The sequence below is a fragment of the Pituophis catenifer genome, unplaced genomic scaffold, assembly GCF_029215685.1.
Source record: "Pituophis catenifer annectens isolate HBS135680 unplaced genomic scaffold, rPitCat1.0.hap2 SCAF_2, whole genome shotgun sequence".
NCBI lineage: Eukaryota > Metazoa > Chordata > Lepidosauria > Squamata > Colubridae > Pituophis > Pituophis catenifer.
In genome coordinates, this window is record NW_027256882.1 from 85,867,163 (window position 1) to 85,892,512 (window position 25,350).

A 25,350-nucleotide genomic window follows, 5' to 3' on the forward strand; every position below is an offset into this window, starting at 1 on the left:
TGTAAACTTGGAAGAGGTGCACCAGGACCCATAGCACTTGGACTTCTCTAAAGAAAGATATCCCCTTATTCTAAGTGGGCTGCCAAGCCAGACAAGTTCAGGCATCAATAGCAATAGCAGTTAGACTTATATACCATTTCATAGTGCTTTACAGCCCTCTCTAAGTAGTTTACCGAGTCAGCATATTGCCCTCCAAAATCTGGGCCCTCATTTTACCGACCTTGGAAGGATGGAAGGCTGAGTCAACCTTGAGCTGGTCAGGATTGAACTCCTGGCTGTGGGCAGAGTTAACCTGCAATACTGCATTCTAACCACTGCACCACCATGACTCCTTAGAACAAATGTGACAAAGCTCATTCATGGTGGTGCAGATATGGTTGATATATCCTAGGTTTCATTTGGTACTCTGTGTCCTCTAACTCTATTCAGCATTAAAACTGACAGACACTCCTATTGTGATATTTTACACTTTCTCTTGCTATAAGAAGAGGTTTTGGAAACTTATTATTTCACAGCTCACCTTGCATCTATTCCCTTCAGGAAATTCACACATCTTCTCCCAAATAATAGAGCAAAATTCATCTTGTGAAAACATGTTGATCTTTCTATTAGTTTCTCATGTATAATTACGTACTGTCTACCTCTAGTATTTGAACAGTTCAATTGTAAAATGTAAAAGTATATGAGCTGATAGTAATATACTAACTAGACGAATAAATTCTGTGGAGGAAGTAGGCATGGCACACTCTATCCTCTTTCTCCAAGTCAGTGACCTCCAGTGAATTAAAACTGCTGGAATTCCCTGTCAGGAACTGCTCAAAGAATAGTGAGGGTTGCCTTAGACACAAACAGTAGAAATCAATAGAGTCTGCATCCCGACTTGCACAATTTCAAATAACAGAATAATGAATGATGTAATGAATGAAACTGTCATTGTTGTTTGTGTATTTTCAGAACCAGCTCATTCTGGGTGTTGTGGGGATTGATGTGGCTCTAAATGATATCAAGAAGCTGACACCACGATACAATGTGAGTAGGGAAGATGTTATGTTCCTCAAACTCTGTCATTTAAAAAAGCAAGCGGGATAGGAAGAGGGGTGTTAGTTTTCCTAGGAGTGTCCTCCCTCAATTCTCTACTTCACCCCCAAGCCACCTTTCATCCTTTTGATGATGATCACTGAGGCAAACTGAAATCCTCTCCTTTAATTTAGAAAATGTGATGGACCTTTATTCTCTGCTTGGATTGGGTATTAGACAAGCAGGAGGTGGGTGACACAGAGTATCATGGTAAAGGAGCTTTGATGCAACTTCATTCTGTCCTTTTGAGATGTAATCTGTTTCTCTTCAGGAGGATTTTCCTTTCTTTTTTGTCTTTCCATCCAGTTGGGGGCTAATGGCTATGTATTTGCTATTGACTTGAATGGATATGTATTGCTACATCCAAACCTGCGACCTCTGGTAAGGACAAGTTTGTGCATATGAATGTATATTCAAAATCATTGCAAAAAAAAATGTAGTCGTTTACTCCATGGTGTTAGCAGCAACCACAAAATAGACAGTGTTAGAAAGACAATTTTTGCTCTTTCTCTATTTTTTTATTATGATGAGCTCTTCCATTTTTTCCCCCCTAAACTGACTGCAATAAACTTGTCCTCTTTAATTTTTCCTGGAAAGATATTCTTGTTATTATGTGGATACTGAATATGCCTGTCCAAAGGTGAGTATCTCATACTGCCTGGATAGGAATTAATGAGTTGGGTGGAAATGCTAATGGTGGCAATTTGCCATTAGACTGAAAGAGTATGCAAACAGCTGTCACAAACAAGGGCACAACTCACATTTTAGCCACCTCTGAGTCACAGATTGATCACCATATGCCACCATCTGGCCAGAAAGTGCTTGGCAATTGAAAATATCAGTACTCCTGTTCTGTAGGATGTATAGTTGCATATACTTATTATTGACTAATAATCAAAGCTTGGCACAGATGTTTATAATGGTTATGTGAAATGTAGCACTCGTAAACTCTATAGCCCGAAACTTTTTAATGAATTAAGCATCATATTCTTTCCCTTCGCCGTGACTTTGTGAACTCTCCCTTCACCCCTTCCAAACTATCTATTTCTTTCATTCTTTGCCTCTTTGATGTTCATTTCTAGATCCTTGGGTTTCAACTTCCTGCAGGACTTTTTTTCTCTAATCTAGTCAGGTGTGTGAAGCTTTTCTTCCAGAAAATTCATCTTTCCCTATGTCCACAATAGTAGAACAGACTTGCAAAGCCTGTCTTTAACCAGAGGCGACCAAACAAACACTCTTATTAGGTTGTATTTGCAACCCTTGGGATAGTTTTCATGCAACCTTGAAATCCACACATCATTGTCACCAAATCTGACAGCACAGTTTGCTGCAAAAATTTAAAAAAGAAACGATGGTGAACTTTTGCTTTTCACACTTTAAATCCTTTACAAGGCTTAACATTTTCAAGACTTTAAAGTTTGTCAGCTTTCTTGGTTTATTGCTTAGCTACTTTCAAGGTGGGGGATGGTTACAGGGAGATAGTTGTATTTAAAATGTTTGCCTTGGCCCACCTTACTCTTTTGATTTAGCTGTGTTCTTCTTGGGAGTCTCACCCAATCAGCATTTGGCATGGAGCCCCCTGCATAAAAACAAAGTATGGTGTCATTGACTCAAAAACAGATTTAACTATTAAATGCATTATAATGTCAATGAGCATTATAACTGGTGAGAAATTTTCAATGTTTAAATTAGGTTTGCAGCCAAAGGTTTAGCTAATCTACACACAGTCACTCATGCCCTCATCACCTCTCGTCTGGACTATTGTAACGCTCTCTACATGGGGCTCCCCTTGAGGGGCACTCGGAGGCTCCAACTGGCGCAGAGTGCGGCCGCGCGGGTGGTTATGGGAGCAACTTGGAGCTCCCATGTAACACCTCTCCTGCGCGAGCTGCACTGGCTCCTGGTGGTCTTCCGAGTGCGCTTCAAGGTTTTGGTTATTACCTTTAAAGCGCTCCATGGCTTAGGACCTGGTTATCTACGGGACTGCCTGCTACCACCAATAGCCTCCCACCGGCCAGTACGCTCCCATAGAGAGGGGCTCCTCCGGGTGCCATCAGCCAAACAATGTCGGCTGGCGGCCCCTAGGGGGAGAACCTTCTCTGTAGGGGCACCTACGATCTGGAACGAGCTCCCCCCGGAGATACGGAGGATCCCAGATCTGTGCACCTTCCGTCGCACGCTTAAGACTTTTTTATTTCATCAAGCTGGCCTGGCCTAAAACTTCTCCCCTTTTTAAATGTAAATTTTAATTTGTTTTAAATTATGGGGTATTTTAAATTCAGCCAAATTATTTAATTCATTTTTAACTTATTTTAAATTTTTGTATTTATGTGTTTTATCTTGTGGCTGTTCACCGCCCTGAGTCCTTCAGGAGAAGGGCGGTATAGAAATTTAATAAATAAATAAATAAAAATAATTACATTAACATCAAAATATATAATTTATCCTTTTTTAAAAAAGTGGGATTTTGAGGCTATAATCTTATGGATATTTCCCAGGGTCTGAGTTCAATTTGGCTTTGCTGGATTAAATGTGAAAATATACATAAAATTGCATGATGATAATATTCTTCTCAGCTAGTTGCCCCATGAACACATTTGCTCATGGGTATCAAATACACCACAGCGTATGCTAAACCTGGAAATCCTTGAAGGAGTAAGCTACCTTGTACTATGTTACAAGTAAACACACAGGGAGGACCTGCTTAATTTCCTCAGCAACAAAGTGAGAAAAGATAGCCAATTTGAGAATATACAAAACATAGACAAAATAGACAAAAACAGCACAATATCTGCTCATCAGTTAACCATAGCAGAATTATGGTGTTTAGCTGGATTAGGAAACATAGAAGCCATCTTTGATTATGGAATCTTCGGTTCAAGTTTCTAATATGAACATCATGTGTAAATGACAAGAGCTACTGAACTGGACATTCAATTAATCATTCCCTTTGTCTTTATAGACATGGTTGTTCTAACTTAGCGGCATTGATGATGACTAAGGATGTTGGGCAGTGTGAAATTCAGATATTTAAATATTTAAATAATTGTTTTGGCTGTAGGGTGGGATTCATTTACTGTGGGCAAAAATGCTCATGTACTTAAAGTAGAAGAGAAAATATGTTTCTGAGAGTCACAAAGCTCTCTATTGGCTCATTTTGACAATATAATATATGTATTTCTCTTTCTTTCTTTCTTTCTTTCTTTCTTTCTTTCTTTCTTTCTTTCTTTCTTTCTTTCTTTCTTTCTTTCTTTCTTTGCAAGTATAGGGAAGAATTAGCTAGACCCCCTTTATGAGACATTACTTGTTCGGGGGTATTAACCAAAAGAAAAGGAGTAGATTAGCCTTGGGCTAATTTATCTCAGGAGAAGTTCTGCATTCATCAGAATGGAGTAAAAAGAACAGGCTTCTAGCTCAAATACTAGTCAGATAAATCTGTCATTGAAAGGGCAGCCAGAAATTAAGGAATTGAAAAATGGCATTGATCAGAATGAGATACATTTCATTGGCAGAAATTTCCAGCTCAGTTCATCAGCCTTATTAATAGGCAGATGTGGCAGAGATGGACAGAAACCATAACAATTTATTTAGTCACTTCACTGTGACTCTGATCAATAACAGTTCAAATTACTCAGCATGGTAAAATCACCCAAGGAACAGCCCAATACCTTACATTTTGTGTGTGTGTTTGTGTGTGTGTGTGTCTGGTTTAAATCCAAACAACTTTTAATAGAAATGCCTTGTTTTAAATAGTACCTTGTTCTTTCAACTCTAGATAGAAGACATTATTTTGGCCTATGAGTAGAATATATCTTTCCAGACACTTGATAATTTAACTAGTTTTGATTGCTCCTAAATAACAGTGACAGGTTCTTATTTTCTTCATTAATTAATTAATTGATCCAATGACAATCAGACTTACACTTAATGGAGTAAAGATTGAGAAGAGACCAGTAAAATTTTGTCCCGGTAATGTGGTAGAACTCTATCTTAATTTCCTACTTAGAAATCAGATTAAAATCATAATGTTTGGTACATCAAAACTTGGTTTGGAACTTTCAAAGCAATAAAAGCAGTTTTTTCTTTGACATCTTGGTATTAAGTGCTGTGTTAATATCTTTAATTCTTTTTGACTTTTTTTTTTTTTTTTTGTTACATACCTCTGCTCACTGATGAACCATTTTCATTTATTCTAGGGCATTTTACTTCCACTACATACCACTTCCAGCACACTCCACAACTTTCAATTCCAATTTGTATACAAGATTCTATAAATCAATCTATTCACTTTATTGTATGCTTTTTACAAATCAATAAACGTACAATATAATGTCTCACTTAAATTCATGCATTTCTTAGTGACCTGCTGAAGAGTCAAATTGGTTCCTTTATCTTAACCTATATTGTTGATATATTGTTTTAAAGTAAGGATAGCTTGCCTTGTCTCTGAATCAATTCTAAGTGTCTTACAGAAAAATAATTAATTTTACAATTAAAGCATTCTTTCCACTTACAGCACCCCCTACATCTAACACTGAGATTCTTGTGTGTATATGGAAAAGTTCTATTTACTCCCAACAAAATACATTTGCATTTTGTAGAAAATGTTTCAGTTATGAACTGTCAACATGTCTCATTACTGAACATCATAATTTATAACAGCATTTATACTACATATACTCTAGCCCTGCCTTAGGCATGAAATTAGCTGGGTGATCTTGGGCCAGTCACTCTCTCAGCTCTAGGAGGGAGGTAATGGCAATCCACTTGTGAAAAACCTTGCCAAAAAAACCTTCAGGGACTTCTTTTGGCAGTTGCTAGGAGTCAACTTTGGATAGTGAGATGAGCAGCATATAAATTTAATAAATAAACAACTGACTTGAAGGCAAAAATAAATACTCTGTCAAGACTGACAGAGGCGAATCGCTTGATACGCCAGTTGCGCCCCTTTCTGGATCGGGACTCCTTATGCACGGTCACTCATGCCCTCGTCACTTCCCACCTGGACTACTGCAACGCTCTCTACATGGGGCTCCCCTTGAGGAACACTCGGAAGCTCCAACTGGTGCAGAATGCAGTCGCGCGGGTACTTATGGGGGCGACATGGCGCTCCCATGTGACACCTCTCCTGCGCGAGTTGGATTGGCTTCTGGTGGTCTTCTGGGTGCGCTTCAAGGTATTGGTTCTCATCTTCAAAGCGCTCCATGTCTTAGGGCCCGGTTATTTACGAGACCACCTTCTGCCACCGATAACCTCCAATGGCCAATACGCTCCTACAGAGAGGGCCTCCTCAGGGTGCCGTCAGTCAGGCGATATCGGCTGGTGACCCCCCGGGGAAGAGCCTTCTCTGTGGGGGCACCCGCCCTCTGGAATGAGCTACCCCCAGGGATATGACTGATCCCGGACCTCCGGACCTTCCGCCGGGCTCTGAAGACTTTTTTATTTCAGCAAGCCAGACTGGGTTAAAAATCTTTTAATTGCTGAATTTTATGGGTAAGGGGTTTTAAATTGGGGGAAGCCAATATAAATTTAATTCTGTTTTTATAGTATTTTAATGTTTATATTGTATGTTTTTTAATTTTGGCTGTTCACCGCCCCAAGTCCTTCGGGAGAGGGGGCGGTATAAAAATTTAATAAATAAATAAATAAATAAATAAGACATAGAACAAGGATTGTTATGGCATGCTTAAGGTGAACAGGATGATAATCTTGAATTCTCATCTCATTCACAACAACCATCACTACTTTGGGGTTATTCTTTCAGATCATCAATTTTCAAGAAGCTGTAACCCTGGATTTCCTTGATGCTGAACTAGAGGATGAGAACAAAGAAAGGGTAAGCAATCATGATAGATCAGCTCTGCTTTATCTGAGGCAAATACATACACACAGTGTATGTATGTATGTGTGTATGTGTGTGTGTGTGTGTATATATATATATATATATAAAGGTAAAGGTTCCCCTCACACATATGTGCTAGTCGTTCCCGACTCTAGGGGGCGGTGCTCATCTCCGTTTCAAAACCGAAGAGCCAGTGCTGTCCAAAGAAGTCTCCGTGGTGATGTGGCCGGCATGACTAAACGCCAAAGGCGCACGGAACGCTGTTACCTTCCCACCAAAGGTGGTCCCTATTTTTCTACTTGCATTTTTTACGTGCTTTCGAACTGCTAGGTTGGCAGAAGCTGGGACAAGTAACGGGAGCTTACCCCGTTATGCGGCACTAGGATTTGAACCGCTGAACAGCTGACCTTTTGATTGACAAGCTCAGTGTCTTAGCCACTGAGCCACCGTGTCCCTTACATATATATATGTATATATGTTGTGTGGATGTTTGGGTAGTTTAGGGGTGGGCAATTTGTGGGGGGGGGGGGGGTGGGGGGGATTGTTATGTGTGTTGGACCTGATCTTTGGGTATTAAATAAATTTCGTTGTATGGGTATACTGTGTATACACGTACAATGACAATAAATAAATATATGTGTGTCTGTTGTCTGTGTCTATGTCTGTGTGTGTGTGTGTGTGTGTGTGTGTGTATCAATTTTCTTACTTCTTCGTAGGGTTTATGTGTGTTTTTCTTCTAGCCAGGTTTTCCCTACGTAACCAAGTTTTTTCTGCGGCTCCAGCTCAGTATATATATATAATTTGTATTAACATTTATATAGTCTTTCTATCAAAGTAGCCTACAACAACCCAAAAAATAAAAATACAAGTGCTCCAAAAACTATAATAAAATTACTTTTAAAAAAACAAAAAAAGATTCTAATGGCATTGTAGCAATCTTTTCTCAATGCAGAATAGTAAGATTCTACAATGTTTACTTTTACAAATCTGGGCATCAGATTTTTTCCTTTGGCAAATTTAGTGCTACACTGTCATAACAGGATTTTTGTAGTGCTGGTGATGGCAGCTTGGAATAATTTCTTCATATATACAGGTAATCCTCAATTTACAACCGTTCATTTAGTGACATTCAAAGTTACAATGGCACTGAAAAGAGTGACTTATGACCGTTTTTCTCCCTTACAACTGTTGCAGCATCCCCATGGTTATGTGATCAAAATTCAGACACCTGGCCACTGACTCATATTTATGACGGTTTCAGTGTCCCAGGGTCATGCAATCAGCTTATTCAACTTTTTGACCAGTGAAGACAATGGGAAAGCCAGATTCACCTATCAACTATGTTACTAGTTTAACAACTACAGTGATTCACTTAACAACAGTGGCAAGAAAGGTTGTAAAATGGGGCAAAATTCACTTAAGAAATGTTTCCCTTAGCAACAGAAATGTTGGGGTCAATTGTGTTTATAAGTCAAAGACTACCTGTACTTGCATAATTACCGGTAGTTCTTATATTTCTGTATAGTAAATTGCATGTGGATGTGGATGTGTATTTATACCATAGTATGAATCATCCACGAATGCAGATCCTATCCTTTTAAGAGATTTTCTTGGGGTTTGAACAGAAGAGTTTAAAAAGGTAATTGTAAGTGCTACCACTGATATGTATCCCCACCCAACTTCACAGCATTTTCTGTTCTCCCGTCTTTAGATTCGCCGAAGCATGATAGATGGAAATAAAGATCAACAATATATTAAGACTCTGATAAAATCCCTCGATGAGGTAAATATGTTGAACTTTGAGTCTGAACTGCCAGATTTCAAAAAGAAGAGCCTACAGGCTCTTTAGTCCACCTACAGTGGACTAAAGCACTGTTATTAACATCTGCTGCTTGCAATTACTGCAAGTTCAAATCTCACCAGGCTCAAGGTTGACTCAGCCTTCCATCCTTTCTAAGGTAGGTAAAATGAGGACCCAGATTGTGGGGGCAATAAGCTGACTTTGTATAAATATACAAAAGTATGAAGGCTATTGCTTAATGCATTGTAAGCCGCCCTGAGTCTCTGGAGAAGGGCGGCATATAAATTAAAGCAAAAAAAAAAAAAATAGTAGTCCTTTATTGGAACATACCAGGAGCAGGGAACTAGGGTATGAAAAATATGTCATGAAATTACATGAAAAAGCCTTCCATGGAATTCAATCATTATTCCATTTGGCCAAATCTCTTAAGACCTGCTTTGTTCCCACACCTGGTGTTAAGGTATCTGTGGAGAACCTGTTGAGTCTTTTATGAATGTTGGGAGTGCTGTTTTAGTCTGGACAATCATCAGTTTTTTAACATGTATTAGACATTTGTAAACTTCCCAGAGTCTTTTTGGAATTGGGCAGTCTTAATATTAAAATGCATTATAAGCAGGACCAGTTCAAAAGACTTCATGGAAATTTCCAATATATTAGAATACAAGAACTAGGTTAGTAGTTGGATTGGTTAGAATAACTGTAATATATGCTTCACCAGTTCTTTAATGTTAATCGTGATATACATTGATTTATTTACCATTTATTTGATGAAGAATGAAATGTGGCCAAGAATCTTTGAAATTAGCTAATGTTTTTCATAAATGTAATGAGCAATATTTAATCACTCATTCCTTTTGACTCTACAGAGGTATGTTGATAAAGTTCATAGAACCTACACTTGGGCACCTATCAAAAGCACAAACTACAGGTAAGGAAATAGCCAGGAAAAACACTCCTCCATAAGTGATGATTAAAAGAATACTTAGGAAAAAATACTCCTAAGAGACTTCTTTAGAAGATAATGCAATTCTCTACTGATTGAGAAAAGACACCAGAAATTCATTCTATTTCTCTCTCTCTCTCGCTCCCTAACTCACTCTCCTGTGTTCTTCAGAATTTTATCTAATGTGTCAAAGGTTTACTGATTGGCCATAATGTCTTGGTTTAAACAGATAACCTTTTAGCATGCGGCAGCATTCAGCCAGTCTTCCTTAGTTTGGGAAACTTAGAAGGGCTGGTTCTGGTGAGTACTTGGGAGGAGATCCCCTTAAGAAACCAGTATTTAAGCTAAACCCCTTCATGGATTACTGCCTTGTCATGGCGAAGGGGCTTGCATAGTTCAGTGAAGCTATGAGCTATGCCATTCAGGACCATCATCACCAGAAGAAAACAATGGTGCAAACTATATTTTTCTAAAGTAAATTACACAGAACTGTCCATATAAGCCAGGGCTGTCAAACTCCCACGCCCGGTGTAGCAAAGGGGAAAAAAGTCCCAATACGTCACATTATGCTGCCGTAATGACGTGAGTTTGACACCCCTGATATAAGCCATCAGAAGTCAGTCTAACTTAAAAGTAACTTTACTAAGGTTGATAGCCAATATTAGCTAAAGTGATTATAACATAATGGCTTGATTTTTTAAGTTATTTTGAAATGCTATATTTTTCACCGAACTATAGGTTTAGAATTCAGTAGTAAAGTCTGTCAAAGTATTTTTTTGACACTATTCCTTTGAAAAGTGGGTCGAACACAGCACACTAGGAGCAATTCTGGTACAACAACTAGTCAGCATCAGTGTAACAAATGTGGTCATTGGTAGTTATTGAGTAAGTGCTTTAGGAAGAGAGGAGAGCTGACCCTTGACATTTTTTGACACTTCTGCTCTAGAGATTATGGTATCATCCAGCTATCACTGTGAAAATAAAAAGCCTCTCTTCCTTAATGCTATGTCAGCACAGCCATCTCTAGTTGATGCTACAAATGGCTGGTGCCAGAAATATACAATGCCAGATGTTCTTTGTGGGTCTGTTCATTTTACAGTATATTATTATCCATGCCCTTAGGTCTTGAAGGGTAGAAATAAAATCTGGGAAGAAGCATCCATTGATTTTTTTAAAGCACAACACTTTTCCAATGTATATACCGGTATCTTCCCACTGCAATCTAATAAGAGGGAGCTACCTATTATAATATCAAGATTATATCATGTTTCAAGTCTGCAACCAGAAGCTGTTAAGTGAGCCTGCCATCTAGTGTATCGTTATTTATTGCAAATATACATATGCCTCTGAATTTTTCTAGGAAAACCAGTTTATCACAAGATAGCTCAACAAATATCCAGTTATTTCTAATCCAGTTATCTGAGAACCAGGCATAGGATAAGAAAAACTTTGTCTGCCATGAATTTGTGTTTATTTGGATGACATGGAATGGCAAACCGACTCTCCTGGGAAAGATATTATAAACTTAACTTCCTCAAATCTTCGCTTCTAATTCTGCTTCCAACAAATACCCTTAAAAGATACTGGTTTTATTCTTACCTGTATTTCATTCCTGAAAAAGACAGGCCATTCTGAGATTCACTCTTGTATAACATCAGTTCATTAAACATTCCTTGGACAATTTGCAACATCCAACACTTTCATTCAAGGCAGGTGTCTCCAATCCTGTTCCTTCCAGATATATAAGTCTTCAATTCTGATGATCTCCCAAGCCAATTTGTTGCTTTAAATCTTCCATTACTGTCTTCTATTCAGACTGTTTTCATCACCAGGGCAGCTGCTTTGGTAACATTGTGATTTCCCTTTTTTTCCTTTTCCAGCTTAGGTCTGGTTTTACCGAATTACAGCAGATCTTACATCCAAGCTAATCTAAGTGACCAGATTCTCCAGGTGAAGTGTAAGTATAGGTTTTTCTTTCCCTCCTGTCCTTTCACATGCCCTGTGACCCTAAACCCGCCAGCTAGCCTAAGGATGATTTTCAAGAGAGAGCAAAATGCCTAAATGTTAAACACTTTTTAAAAATGTATCAAATTAAAAACAAATTCTTACCCAGAGAAGAAAAGAAAGTTTCATTTTATTTATGAAAGAATAATGCAGGCTTCCCAGAGATGAAACGATTTACCAGATCCCTTGCAATGAACTTTTAAAAACATCCAGGGGAGATGAGGTTGAGTTGTTGCTTTATATGCTTTTTATGTGGTAGATTATAATAGCAGCTGGTTAATTTGAAAACTGGGAAATTTTGCATGTTTCTTTCTGTTTTGTTTAAATTTGTTTTAAGCCATCCTTATTTTTATTTAAAGTTTGAATTTCTTTGCTTGTTTCCTCACTAATTTACAATTAATCTCTGTACTTGTGTGTTTGCTTCCCCTTGTGTGTGATCCTGGGCTCTGCTCTCTCTCATCAAAGGGTGTGAGGAGCTTCCAAGGGAGTTTTTAACATCCTGTTCTGAGTGATTCTGCCTTTTTCTATCTGTGTCTGTCCCTCTGTCTCTGTAATTCCTCTTCTTTCTCATCTCTCTCTCTCTCTCCCTTCTCCCACCTTTTGTACTCCATACTCATGCTATGTTACTTACGGCGGCTAAAAAATTTCACCTTCAGGGAAGTTTAAAGGGATGCTATTCCTTAGAATGTGTGCTGAAGTACGACATATTGAAGATTCGCTTATGCAAATAGGTTCCAAAATACAGGTAGTCCTTGACTTATAACCACAATTGGGAGCAGAATTTCCATTTGCCAAACAAGGCATTTGGTAAGTGAATCGTGTCCAATTTTACAATCTTTTTGGCCATGATTGTTAAGCAAAACATTGCAGTTATGAAGTGAATCACATGTGATTAAGTAAATCCAGCTTCCCCTGTTGACTTTACTAGATGGAAGCCAGCATGAAGATAGAAAATGGTGATTACATGACCCCAGGATGTTGCAACCATCATAAGTACATGCTGATTGCCAAGCATCCAAATTTTGATCACATGATTGTAGAGATGCTATGACGGTTATAAGTGTGAGGATCAGTTGGAAGTTACTTTTTCAATGCCATTGTAACTTCAGTCACTAAACAAATGGTTGTAAGTTAAGGACTATCTATATATTTGCTCTTCTGACCAAGACTGGATAGAACCATCAATCACAGAATGGTCTTACCTCTAAACGGACTGATCCAGCCCTGAAACAGATCATTCCAATGCTCTGGATATAGTATAATATTAATCAGGCCTACACCATGTGTTTCTTGAAATAGTTAAAAAAATAGCTGATTTTGCATATCTCCAGGCTGGATGCTGCCCCAACTTGCTGACTTTTAGTTAAATATCCCAAAGGTGCTTTTTCAAGAGGCAACTGGGCTTTCTAGTTTTTCTTTGAAGACATTTCACTTCTCATTCAAGAAGCTTCTTCAGCTTCATGGATGAGAAGCAAAAGGTCTTCAAAGAAAAACCAGAAAGTCCAGTTGCCTCTTGAAAAAACACCTTTGGGACAACCATGACCTGGATCACTGAGAATCTCCATAGGCATTTAGTTAAATTAGTTTTAACCCCAGTTGCAGTCCTATTCCAATTTATTTGGGAATATAGAAAACCCTTTCAATAAGAATCTCTTTAGAAAAAACTTTGACACTAAGAAGAAATAATGTGAACCATCTTTCTCCTGCTATTTAAGCAACCACTCCTCTTTGGAAAGAAAAAATAAATAAAGATCATCTACTTTAAGGTTGGGGGACGTGGGTCTAAGCTGCTTAAAGGGCTCCTGCAAAGATGGTGGGGTCAAACTATTTTCCAAAGCACCAAAAGGCAGGACAAAAAAGAATGGTTGGAAACTAACCAAGGAAAGAAGCAACCTAGAACTAAGGAGAAATTTCCAAATGGAGAAAGCAATCAACCAATGAAATAACTGGCCTTCAGAAGTTGTTGGTGCTCCATCACTGGAGGCTTTCAAAAAGAGACTGGACAACCATTTGTCTGAAATGGTATAGCTTCTCCTCCTTGGGCAGGGGCTGGACGAGAAGACCTCAAAGATCTCTTCCAACATTATTATTCTATGTTCTATGCTTCCAATGTTTTGTAGGAGCATTTGGTGCAGTATTCACAAATGGTTGCTTTGAAAAAAATTGCCATCCCATTCCTTCCAGATGAAAAGTTATGTTATAAAAAAGAATTATAGTAAAGCCTCTTCCCTAGCATGGAAACTTTGTACAAATATGTTTTCATATGGGAAGGGTTTTCAAATATAGATTAACAGAGTTGGAAGGGACCTTTTAGGTCATCTAGTCCAAACCCCCCCCTCCACTCTAGCAGGAGACCCTACACAATTTCTGACAAATGGCAGTCCAATCTTTTCTTGAATAGATAATTCTCTTGTACAAACTGATAGGAATTTTTGGTAGGATTATAGCAGCAAATATAAATAAGAATCAGATGAGGTTTCATGTATGTCTGAGGCCAAGAGATGATACTTTCCAAAGAGCATCTCTCCTTAACACCTAGGACACAGTCGGTCTGTGTACCTAAAGGATCCTGCTCCGGTGTAATGTTATATAGGAATGACTTTGGGAGACAGGGAGAAGAGATGATTTCCCCTCCCCCCCCCGGGTCAGATAAGGGTCAGATAAGAGAAGTCATAGCCCATACCTGCTTATTGGGTGGAGAATGAGGTGGAGAATGAGGCTCAGAAAGAACCCCCTCTAAGTTCTCGGGCTGTAGAGCAGAGGTGGGATTCACTTACCTTCCCTACCGGTTTGCAAATGTGAGCGTGCGTACACTCGAGTGAGCGCGCTTCACTCAAATACACCTCTGCGCATGCGCACAGCCTTCTGCGCATGCATAGTAGTCGCACATTACATCCGGGTGGGTGGGCGGACCCTCCCGCAATCGCCGCTACCGGTTCGTGCGATCCGGCTGAATCCCACCACTGCTGTAAAAGAGGTCTGCAAGATTGATGTCTGTGTTCTCAAGTAGAACAGTCAAGAAACATGGCCAGATGAGCTAATTGTACTTTACTGTAAGACTACATCAACAAGATCTTGAAAGTCTAAAAGTACAAATCTCCCATCATCTCCTTCACAACCTGAAAGCTTGGGTAGAGATTCCTTCTGAGTGTCTTTCTTCTTCCATCACACAGCTGTTGATTATGCCCTCTCTTATCCAACAGTTCCCATCTTCACCCTATCTCCCAACATCGTTCCCAAATACGCCAGAGGTAATTCCCAAATTACCTCTGCTGGCCATCTCTGACTTTATGTGTTTTCTCTCTCTCTCAAATGAGGCCTTAGGTTGCTACACATTATATAGCTAGTCCACGACTTACGATCACAGTTTATTTATTTATTTATTTATTTATTTATTTATTTATTTATTTGATTTGTATACCGCCCTACTCCCGAAGGACTCAGGGCGGTGAACAGCCAAGCAATAAGATACATAAATACAAAAATTTAAACAACCAGTTAAAATCGAATTAAATCATTTTTTAGCCCAGACAAATTAAAACACCCCAATAATTTAAGAACAGATTTAAAATTTATGTATTAAAAGAGGGAGGAGATTAGGCCAAGCCTGCTTGATGGAATAAAAGAGTCTTCACAGCGCGGCGGAAGGTGCGCAGATCCGGGATCCTCCGTATCTCTGGGGGGAGCTCATTCCAGATGGTAGGTGCCCCCACAGAGAAGGCTCTCCCCCTAGGGGTCGCCAGCCGACATTGTTTGGCTGACGGCACCCGGAGGAGTCCCTCTCTATGAGAGCGTACTGGCCGGTGGGAGGCTATTGGTGGTAGTAGGCGGTCCCGTAAATAACCAGGTCCTAAGCCATGGAGCCCTTTAAAGGTGGTAACCAAAACCTTGAAGCGCACCCGGAAGACCACCGGGAGCCAGTGCAGCTCGCGCAGGAGAGGTGTCACATGGGAGCGCCATGACGCTCCCATTACCACCCGCGCGGCCGCACTCTGCGCCAGTTGGAGCCTCCGGGTGCTCCTCAAGGGGAGCCCCATGTAGAGAGCATTACAATAGTCCAGGCGGGAGGTGACGAGGGCATGAGTGACTGTGCGTAACGAGTCCCGATCCAGAAAGGGACGCAACTGACGAATCAGGCGAACCTGATAAAAAATCCTCCCGGTCACGGCCATCAAGTGCTCTTCTAAAGACAGCCGTGAATCCAGGAGGACGCCCAAGTTGCGAGCCCTCTCCGTGGGGGCCAGTGATTCGCCCCCAATAGTCAGAGATGGCGTCAACTGACTATACCGGGACATCGGAAACCACAGCCACTCGGTCTTGGATGGGTTGAGCCTGAGCCTGTTCCTCCCCATCCAGATCCGTACGGCCTCCAGGCACCGGGACATCACTTCAAGGGCATCGTTGGGGTGATCCGGGGTGGAGATGTACAGCTGGGTGTCGTCAGCGTACTGATGGTACTCCACCCCGAAACCACGGATGATCTCGCCCAGCGGCTTCACATAAATGTTGAACAGGAGAGGCGAGAGGACCGACCCTTGCGGCACCCCACATATGAGGGGCCTCGGGGTCAACCTCTGTCCCCCTGTCAACACAGACTGCGACCGGTCAGAGAGAAAGGAGGAGAACCACCGTAACACAGTGCCTCCCACTCCTAACTCTTCCAACCGGTGCAGCATGATACCATGGTCGATGGTATCAAAAGCCGCTGAGAGATCTAACAGGACCAGGACAGAGGAGCACCCCCTCTCCCGAGCCCTCCAGAGATCATCAACCAACGCGACCAATGCCGTTTCCGTGCTGTACCCGGGCCTGAAACCCGACTGGAACGGATCCAGATACGTTGTTTCATCCAGGTGCTGGGGGAACTGTTTCGCGACCACACTCTCAACAACCTTCGCCACAAAACGAAGGTTGGAGACCGGACGATAATTTACCAACATTGCCGGGTCCAGGGATGGCTTCTTGAGGAGAGGCCTCACCACCGCCTCTTTCAAGGCGGCAGGAAAGACACCCTCACCCAACGAAGCATTTATAATCCCCTGGAACCAGCCTCGTGTCACCTCCCGAGAAGCCAGCACTAACCAGGAGGGACACGGGTCCAATAAACAAGTGGTCGCGTTCAGTCTACCCAGAATCCTGTCCACATCCTCAGGGGTCACAGGATCAAACTCATCCCAGATAACATTCTCAAGACCTGCCCCTGTCCCTCCTCCTGAGACTACCCAGTCGGAGTCCAGATCTTCCCGAATCTGAGTGATTTTGTCATACAGATATTGAACAAAATCCTCGGCTCTACCCTCCAAGGGGTCCTCCCGCGCTTCCTGGTGGAGCAGGGAGCGGGTCACCCTGAACAGGGCGGCCGGGCGATTATCTGATGACGCAATAAGAGCAGCAAAATAGCTACATTTCGCTGCTTTTATCGCCACTAGGTAAGTCCTAATATGAGATCTTACCAGTGTCCGGTCCGATTCAGAACGGCTGGCCCTCCAACTGCTCTCTAGGCGTCTTTTCCGGCGCTTCAACTCCCTCAGCTCCTCGGTAAACCAAGGAGCTAAATGAGATCGGCGCCGGGTCAGAGGCCGCAAAGGCACGACCCGGTCCAGAGCTCCAGCGGCCGCCCTATCCCAGGCGGCCACTAGGTCTCCAGTCGGGGCGTGTGCCAGAGCCTCAGGGAATGGCCCAAGCTCCATCTGGAACCTGTCAGGTTCCATCAGGCGCCTGGGGCGGAACCATCTTACCGGCTCCGCCTCCCTGCGGCGGGGTGTAGGTTCGAAGGTCGAGACGAAGGAGAGAGTGATCCGACCATGACAAGGGCTCGGTGACTATATCCCCTATCTCAAGATCACTCAACCACTGTCCAGAGACAAAAACCAGATCCAGCGTGTTTCCCCCCGTGTGTGTAGGGCCATGAATTAACTGGGTCAGGTCCATAGCTGTCATGGAAGCCATGAACTCCCGAGCCACCTCAGACGCCTCGCCCACGGACGGTAGGTTGAAATCCCCCATGACCATAAGCCTGGGGGTATCAACCGCCACCGCGGCGATGACGTTGAGTAGCTCGGGCAGGGCTGCTGCCACGTGGCAGTTGAGCCCAACATTTCCCTTGCTAAGCAAGACAGTTGTTAAGTGAGTTTTGCCCCATTTTATGACCTTTCTTGCCATAGTTGTTAAGTGTTAAATCAATCACTGCAGTTGTTAAGTTAGTAACATGGCTGTTAAGTGAATCTGGCTTCCCCACTGACTTTGCTTGTCGAAGCTCACACATGCTCACATGATCCCGGGACACTGCAACTATCAGAAACATGAGCCAGTTGTGGCTGAATTTTGATCACATGACCGTGGAGATGTCGCAATGGTCATAAGTATGAAACAATGGTCATAGGTCAGTTATTTCGGTGTCATTGCAATTTTGAATAGTCACTAAACAAATGATTGTAAGTCGAGGACTACCTGTAGTTGAGATTACCACTAGCATGCTAAGTGGTACCATATCAGGCTCTGGCTTTCAGATTTCTGAAACCAACAAATGAATAGTTCAAATTCAATCATGAAATTAGAGGAAGAGCTTTCTAATTACCCTCACCAGACTAGGTTGGCAGGATTTATGCTTCCCAGGTTCCTTTTCCAATTAGCAATAGCAATAGCACTTCAACTTATATACCGCTTTATAGTGCTTTACAGCCCTCTCTAAGTGGTTTACAGAGTCTGCATAATATTTCCCCCAACAATCTGGGACCTCCTTTTACTGACCTCGGAAGGGTGGAAGGCTGAGTCAACCTTGAGCCGGTGAGACTCGAGCTGCTGAACTGCTGGTAGCTAGAAATCACAAAAGTATCTTGTAGTACTGCATTTTAACCACTGGCTCTTCATTAAAAACCAACCTGAAATAATACAACATGGATTTGGTCCTCAATCTCCTCAATTCCAACAGTAGCTACCTTATTTAGTGTCTATCTAACTTAATATTGTCACTGTAGTGCCTGGCAAAAGCTCTGCCAAATTTCAGGCAGACACCATTTCCAATCCTGCCTAAAAATTGTACCTAGTGTCTTTTGCACATGCATAAGTATGTGCTTTCTGCTGTAAAGCTGCAAGCTTTCTCCTAAATGTCACTTTAATGCACAGATATTTCTCTTCAACAATTTCCGTTGGGACTATGTTTTCTCATCAGGAAATTACATGTGTCGTCTTGGCAGGTTTTTTGTTTTTTAAAATTGGTCATGTTTCATAAACTATGTGATTTCCCCTATGCACTATAATGTTAGGCATGGTAAAAGACTTCCAGCTTCCTTTGCAAAAGGAAATGTGGATTGCTTTTTTAAAAAAAATAAAAAGAGAGCTTTTCTGCCACATAGGGTTGATTCCAAGCTCCTGTCCTATTTTTGCCTTTCACTGAGAATGGCCACATCTTACCCATTTGCCAGATGAGCTCAGGCGTGGCCCACTGCCCTGAATTTCTCTCCCTTCGTTTCCTCTCCTTCTGTCTCAATCTCTGTGTGTGTCTTTTGTTAATCTTGAATTTTGCATGGTCTGCTAACTCAGTAAGAACATTTCTAAATCAAGACTGTTGCAAACTGTTGCTACTGAATTCCATTTTTATGTTGGTTATATAATATATATCTATAGATCGAGTTATATCTATACATTTTTATTATTTTCTTACTGTGGTCTTTTGATTGGTACTTTTATTACTATTATTATTATTACTATTATTTTGGCTTATTTCTTTTTCATGTCGTTTTTTGCAAGAGGTTTCCTTTTGGTATGATTATGATACACAATATTTTTATTCAAACAGCAATTGAATAAAATATTGTTTGTACCCCCTTCCCCCTTTCCACCCAACCCCCTTTTTTGTTTTCTGTTTTTTGTTTGTTTTTTCTTGCTTTCTCTCTCTGATGGATTCACACAGTACCAAGCAAATTGAAGGGCAAGTATTTTCAGTCTTAGACCACTCCCCTTCCACCACCCCCTTTTCCTCACCTGTGTCCAGTAACCCCCACCCTCACTCCAGACCTTCACCACTCTCCCTTACCACCACCACCTGGCCTGCTTGCCCATTTCCTTGCCCGTTTGCCACGCCTAACCTTGCGAATCACCACCAAACTCTTCCCCTCTCCTTTCCCCTCCCCTTCCCTTACCCTCTTTCACTCTTTATTTGGAAGCAACATGTCTTGTTATGTTCATAATAGCTTCACCACTACTGATCTCCCCACTCCTACCCTGTGCATTGCTCAGAGATTCAATCCGGTATCGTTAAAGATGAGCCAATTTCATATGGAACTGTTATGTTTGAATTCAATTAAGGTTTTTGTAGCTAGTTTAAAATTCCTGCTCTTCTTCCTCCCTGCAAAAATATCTCTTCCACCCTTTCTGCTTTTTCCTCTCCCTTGCCTCACACCTTTCCTACAAATTTTCTTACCCTGTCCTTGTTCCTATGCTTACCTTTCTCTTCAAGACAACTCAACCTGAATGGAACAGGGCTGTGCAGAAACCTCTGGGTTCAGAAAGGTTGGAAACAAAGACCAATATCACTCTCTCAAGAAAACATTTAAGTTCCTCCAAAGGGAGAGGGGAGAAGCTGAACATCTCAAGACGAGTCCAGCTTGCTCGCAGGCCAGAATTTTTGAAGCTAAAGTACCATAATCCCCACAATGGGCATCATCATCATTAGCAGAAATCTTCAAAAGAGATTTCTGGCTATTTATTATCTCAAACTTATTATCTTTATTTTTTTAACTTTATTATCTCAAACTATTATCACAATCAGAGATGAGGTGTAGTCGAATGATCATGTTGTGAGCATTCAGTCTACTCAGTTCTCCTATTCGTTTATAAAATTCTTGAGGCAATGATTTCAAAACTCAATGAATAGGAAGGGCAAGTCTGAAACTACACAAATCTAAACTAGTGAAATAGGGTTGATCGTTATAGATTTTGCTTGCCTCCTCCTTTTCTTGTACATCAAACACTACAATAGCACTTTAGTTTAAATACAGACTAGAAGTTGCATACAGTACTCCATATAGCACTTAGCAATAGCACATAGACCGCTTCATAGAGCTTTGGAGCATTTTCTAAGAGGTTTACAAATATCAGCATATTTCCCCCAACAATTTGGGTCCTTGTTTTACTGACCTCGGAAAGATGGAAGGCTGCGTCAACCTTGAGCCGGTCAAGATCGAACTCCAGGCTGTGGGCAGAGTTTGCCTGTAATACTGCTTTCTAATCACTGCACCACCATGGCTCCTATACACATGTACCTGAGTGTGATTTTTTTTTTAAAAAAAAAGAGAGATGTGGTTATATTGTATAAAAGAACGAATTTAAATAATATACTTTACATATTAAAGGCCTCTGTTATGAAAAGAGTGTATTGTAGAAGTTGTATTTAGAGAACCAGCTGTGACAGGAGAAGAAGGGGGAGTGAATTTTTAAAGCTCGTTCAGTAGTTAAAAACTATGAGGTGGGGAACATAGCAGCATTTAACAATCTATTTTATATGAAACCAATATTTGGAACATTTATTCCATCAAAGTAAAGAAGCAAAAGGAATAAAATACTGCATATTTTTGGTTACTTCCATAATTCAAGACCTCCAGAGTCAGTACCCATATAAAAGTGAGATGTATGGCTTGGAATGGCATTTAATTAACACAAAATGCAGGAAAGCGCCAGAGGGATGCTTATTATTAGACTGTGATCTGTTCGATACAAAAAGACACGAAGCTGAAATGCCTTGCAATAAATATATGGTTCTCATTTGACTCAAATTTCCCTTAGATACAAGCATACCTACAATCGTGAGTGAAATTTCCTGGGTTCTATGCTTATAGTTTTGCAGAATTTCGTGAGGTTAAACAAGTCTCAGATCTATGGAAGTTCAGCCACACTGGCTGGGAATTCTAAGAGTTGTAGCTCCTAACAAAGCTGGATAGCGCTCAGATTGGGAAGCCCAGCTTAAGCACTTGGCAGAGGAAATTGTACAGGTAGATAGGCAAAGATATGTCATGTAAAAAGACACTGAGAAGAGACCCTAGTCGAAATACACAGCTGTAGACTGTCACACTAAGACATTATCAGTGACTGGATCTCAAGCACAAGAGTCCTCAGCCCTGTTCTATCAGCAATGAGCTGCCTGTTCCTGACCCTGTATTGGCAATGCTGATGAAAATAATTACTTAGTGTTTTGTATTCCTTTCCTCTTCCTCCTTTCATTGGCTTGTTTCCAGACCCTGCCTTATAGTCCTGTTCGAAAACAGCAGTCCAACCTATGGCTGTGCTGCCCTCACAAAGGGCCACATACATCTTGCAATGCATTGTGGGAGACAAGGGGGGGAGGAGAGGGGTTTTGAGGGTTTCACAGTCCATCTGTTTATACTGATGCATTCTGAATCGCATTTTGTAACTAATTGAAAAATACAAGTCTGGTGAATTTGATTGATCCAATATGAAAAGTGAATGGGTATCTTTCAGGGAAAAGCCTGCAACAGCTATCCCTCCCTACTCTTTTTCTTTCTTTCTTTCTTTCTTTCTTTCTTTCTTTCTTTCTTTCTTTCTTTCTTTCTTTCTTTGTTTTTCTCTAGACTAAAAGAGATTTAGAAGCTGATGGAGACTTGAAATACTATACTTTTCTCTAGAAGGTAGATATAAAATATGCAATTATATTTGGGTAGAATTCTTCGCCCAGAACCTATTAATATATTAAAGGTAAGCTGCCTTTATATGCATCACAGGAGACAATGTTGCTGAGTTCACACATTCTAGCTCTATACAGTAGTGTGTAAGTATGAAGGGTGTAAGTAACCGTGCTTACACCTGCAAAGAACCATCCTGAATTGTGGCAGGGTCTCCAGGGAATTGGCTGAAATTCCATGTGTGGCTCTGAAGAAGAGCCAAACTCAACTCCAAGTTTCAACTCCAACAGAAGCCTTAGCCTGTGTTCTTTTCTTCCCCTTGAATGTAAATGGTACAAAATTATTCAGTTGTTTTCATGCGTTACAGACTATTGTTGACTATTGGCTATTGTTTAGTCTGGTATAGGAGACTTGTTGAAAGTAATGAAGTTAATCTTAATGGAGATAGGCAAGATCCATTATTGTTAACCAAAGGAAAACCATCTTAAGTCTACATCAAGCAGAAAATATGAGAAAGGCTCAGACGGACGCCACCCTAATTCACATGAGTGTAAAGAGGAGAAGGGGTACAGTACAATGAGATTTGCAAGATTGTTGTCAGCCCACCATCCTTCCAGATAGACCAAAGCAGGAATCAATTTAACAGGAAGCAAGTCTGATTATGCTGTATTTCCTCTCATACTTACATGAACTAGTAAGTATGCAACGCAAAGTACGATGGCATTCATCTTCTCATTTATTTGAGCCTTGTTCTTAGTGACATGCAGACATACCAATGATCAATATAAGCAAAAAGGTTGCAATTTACAAATGATTGCAAATATATTTTCTTTTTTTAGCGAACTGGTCTGTTTCACGTTGGAAATATCACAATTATTTTCATTCTGATCAAAGCAAGATCTTGCTCTTCCTTTGTGGTTATGCCTATTAAGACCAGCAAGTCCCTCCTATTTTTTTTTAATCATTGCGTGGCATGATTTTATATTCCTAGAAAATTTGGGGGAGGGGGGGTTGTTTTCATTTTTTTAGCTAAGCCATTAATTTAGAATAAATTCTTCTGTGCAGTCAATTATATATGTTTGCAGTCTTGCTGCCAAGTGTAGAGTGTTAATTATTGCTAAATGTTGTGGCGCCATAGGGATTGTGATTAGAGTGCCAATGAGCCTGGCAGAGGTTGATGTTTGCAGATTGGATTGGCTAGAGGAGAAGATAATGAAGAATTTGTTAGGAGTTGAAGATATGGACAAATTTCTTAGTCCTGATCTTAATGAATCAGCCTCACAGTGATCCTTTTTTTAAAAAATATTATTACTTTTTAATACCAAAATAATCCAGATTAAAGTATCACCCATCATATGATTAGGGGTGAATAGATGGAACTGATATGCATTCTGTAATTTTCAATAAAGGAGATAATGAACCTATTCCATTTAAATAGTTTGTAGTGGAATACTTCGTTCTGGAGCAATGTAGGGATACTGAAAAGAGAAACAAGATCCAAAATGATTGTTTCTTTGATAAAAAATGCTTCCTAAATATTAATTTTTTGTTACTTTTAAAGAGCGGCATTAATATTTTTTTAAAAAAAAATAAACCAGGAGAGCAAACCATACCACGATTGTTTTCACTTTTCAGTCAGTTAGAAGTACATTGGAAATTATGTCTTTTCTTCTGAAACATTGAAAACAATGGGTGAAAATCCCTGCCTTGTCCTGAACTTCTCGGGTCTTGCAGCAACAAAAGTCTCCTCACCCTCCTCTCAAGTCAAAAAGGAAAGAAAACAAAAAACACAATAGCCAGATAAAATCCAATTGCAAACTTTCAGTTGTTATTATTTGAAATATTATTGAAACCCAATACATGCCTATTTGATGCCTTCTTAAATGATGGTTATGAGCTATCCAGAAAAAAGTTCAACTAAACTATGCCCGGGTTAAAATTATTATTTTTTATTGTATCAAGATTCTAAGGGAACTATTGCTTTAAGATTATTCTCTGAAAGAACCATAAAAGCGTAGAAAACTGTCTAGATTGAACCTCTCAGTAAATCTGATCAAGTAGAAAATTGGGTGCACTGTTTTGGTTGGATCAGATTTTTTGGATTTATTTCAGTCTGAATCTTGGACAGAAGCGTGAGAGAATTTTTTTTTTCATTTTATATTTTAAATTACTAACATTACAAACAACATATACAATATTAAAAAAAAAAAGCGTGAGAGAATCAGTGAGTTATGGATGTTGATTCTCCATCAATAACCATTGACAGCAGTAACAGTGGTATAGTTCCGAACCACTTTTCTAGAGTACAAGTTAAATAAATTGCTATGCATTGCTTTTTTTTTCCTGTCTCACAAATTGGTTTCAGAAATGGTCCTGGAAATCATTTTCTGTGAAAATTGGCCAAGGAGATTCCATAGGATTTCATTTTGCTTACCATACTTGTTAAGAATTACAGTACCGTACATGAAAGTGCTGCACAAGGTAATTCAAGGATTTGAAGCACAGTAACAGGATTGTGATGATTGCACTCAGTTCTTTTTTTTCTCATGGCATCATGTATGGCACAGGCTTCCATCAATTATTCCTAGAGGTCAGGAATGAAACGGATGAAGATTATACATAATTCGATGGAAAATAGCAATGCTATTGGACAGATGTCCCGTAATGCGTAGAAGGCATGCCAATTCTAGTTTAAAAAACTTTGTTTCTCATAAAAATAAATTTTTAGAGGAACTCACTCATTTTAGCAAGGTCATTTGGCAGAAGCAATGATAAAGATGTTTAGCTTAGCTGAGCTTAGTTTAGCTTAGTTTAGCTTAGTTATGTTTTAGAGGCCACTAAAGCATATCTTAAATTGAGTTTATAATCCTATTTACCTGAGATATGTGTGAGTAGAACATATATACCAGGGGTGTCAAACTAGATTTCATTGAGGGCCGCACCAGGGTTATGTTTGACCTCAGGGGGCTGGGGTAGGCATGGCCAGGGTGGGTGTGGCCAGCTTGACATCACTTGTGTTGGGGGCATCTGTGGCCCGAGTGCTCTG

At 40.4% G+C, this 25,350-nt stretch overlaps 1 protein-coding gene across 1 annotated transcript in view; it reads left to right on the plus strand.

Moving 5' to 3' along the window:
• Window positions 1-25,350, plus strand: part of CACNA2D2 (calcium voltage-gated channel auxiliary subunit alpha2delta 2) — a 655,759-nt gene that overhangs the window by 604,215 nt on the left and 26,194 nt on the right. Inside the window, exons 17-23 of the mRNA XM_070933719.1 lie at window positions 955-1,029; window positions 1,384-1,458; window positions 6,842-6,913; window positions 8,631-8,702; window positions 9,587-9,648; window positions 11,544-11,620; window positions 19,580-19,597. Of these exons, the coding sequence (XP_070789820.1) occupies window positions 955-1,029; window positions 1,384-1,458; window positions 6,842-6,913; window positions 8,631-8,702; window positions 9,587-9,648; window positions 11,544-11,620; window positions 19,580-19,597 (451 nt within the window). The remainder of the gene's footprint in view (window positions 1-954; window positions 1,030-1,383; window positions 1,459-6,841; window positions 6,914-8,630; window positions 8,703-9,586; window positions 9,649-11,543; window positions 11,621-19,579; window positions 19,598-25,350) is intronic.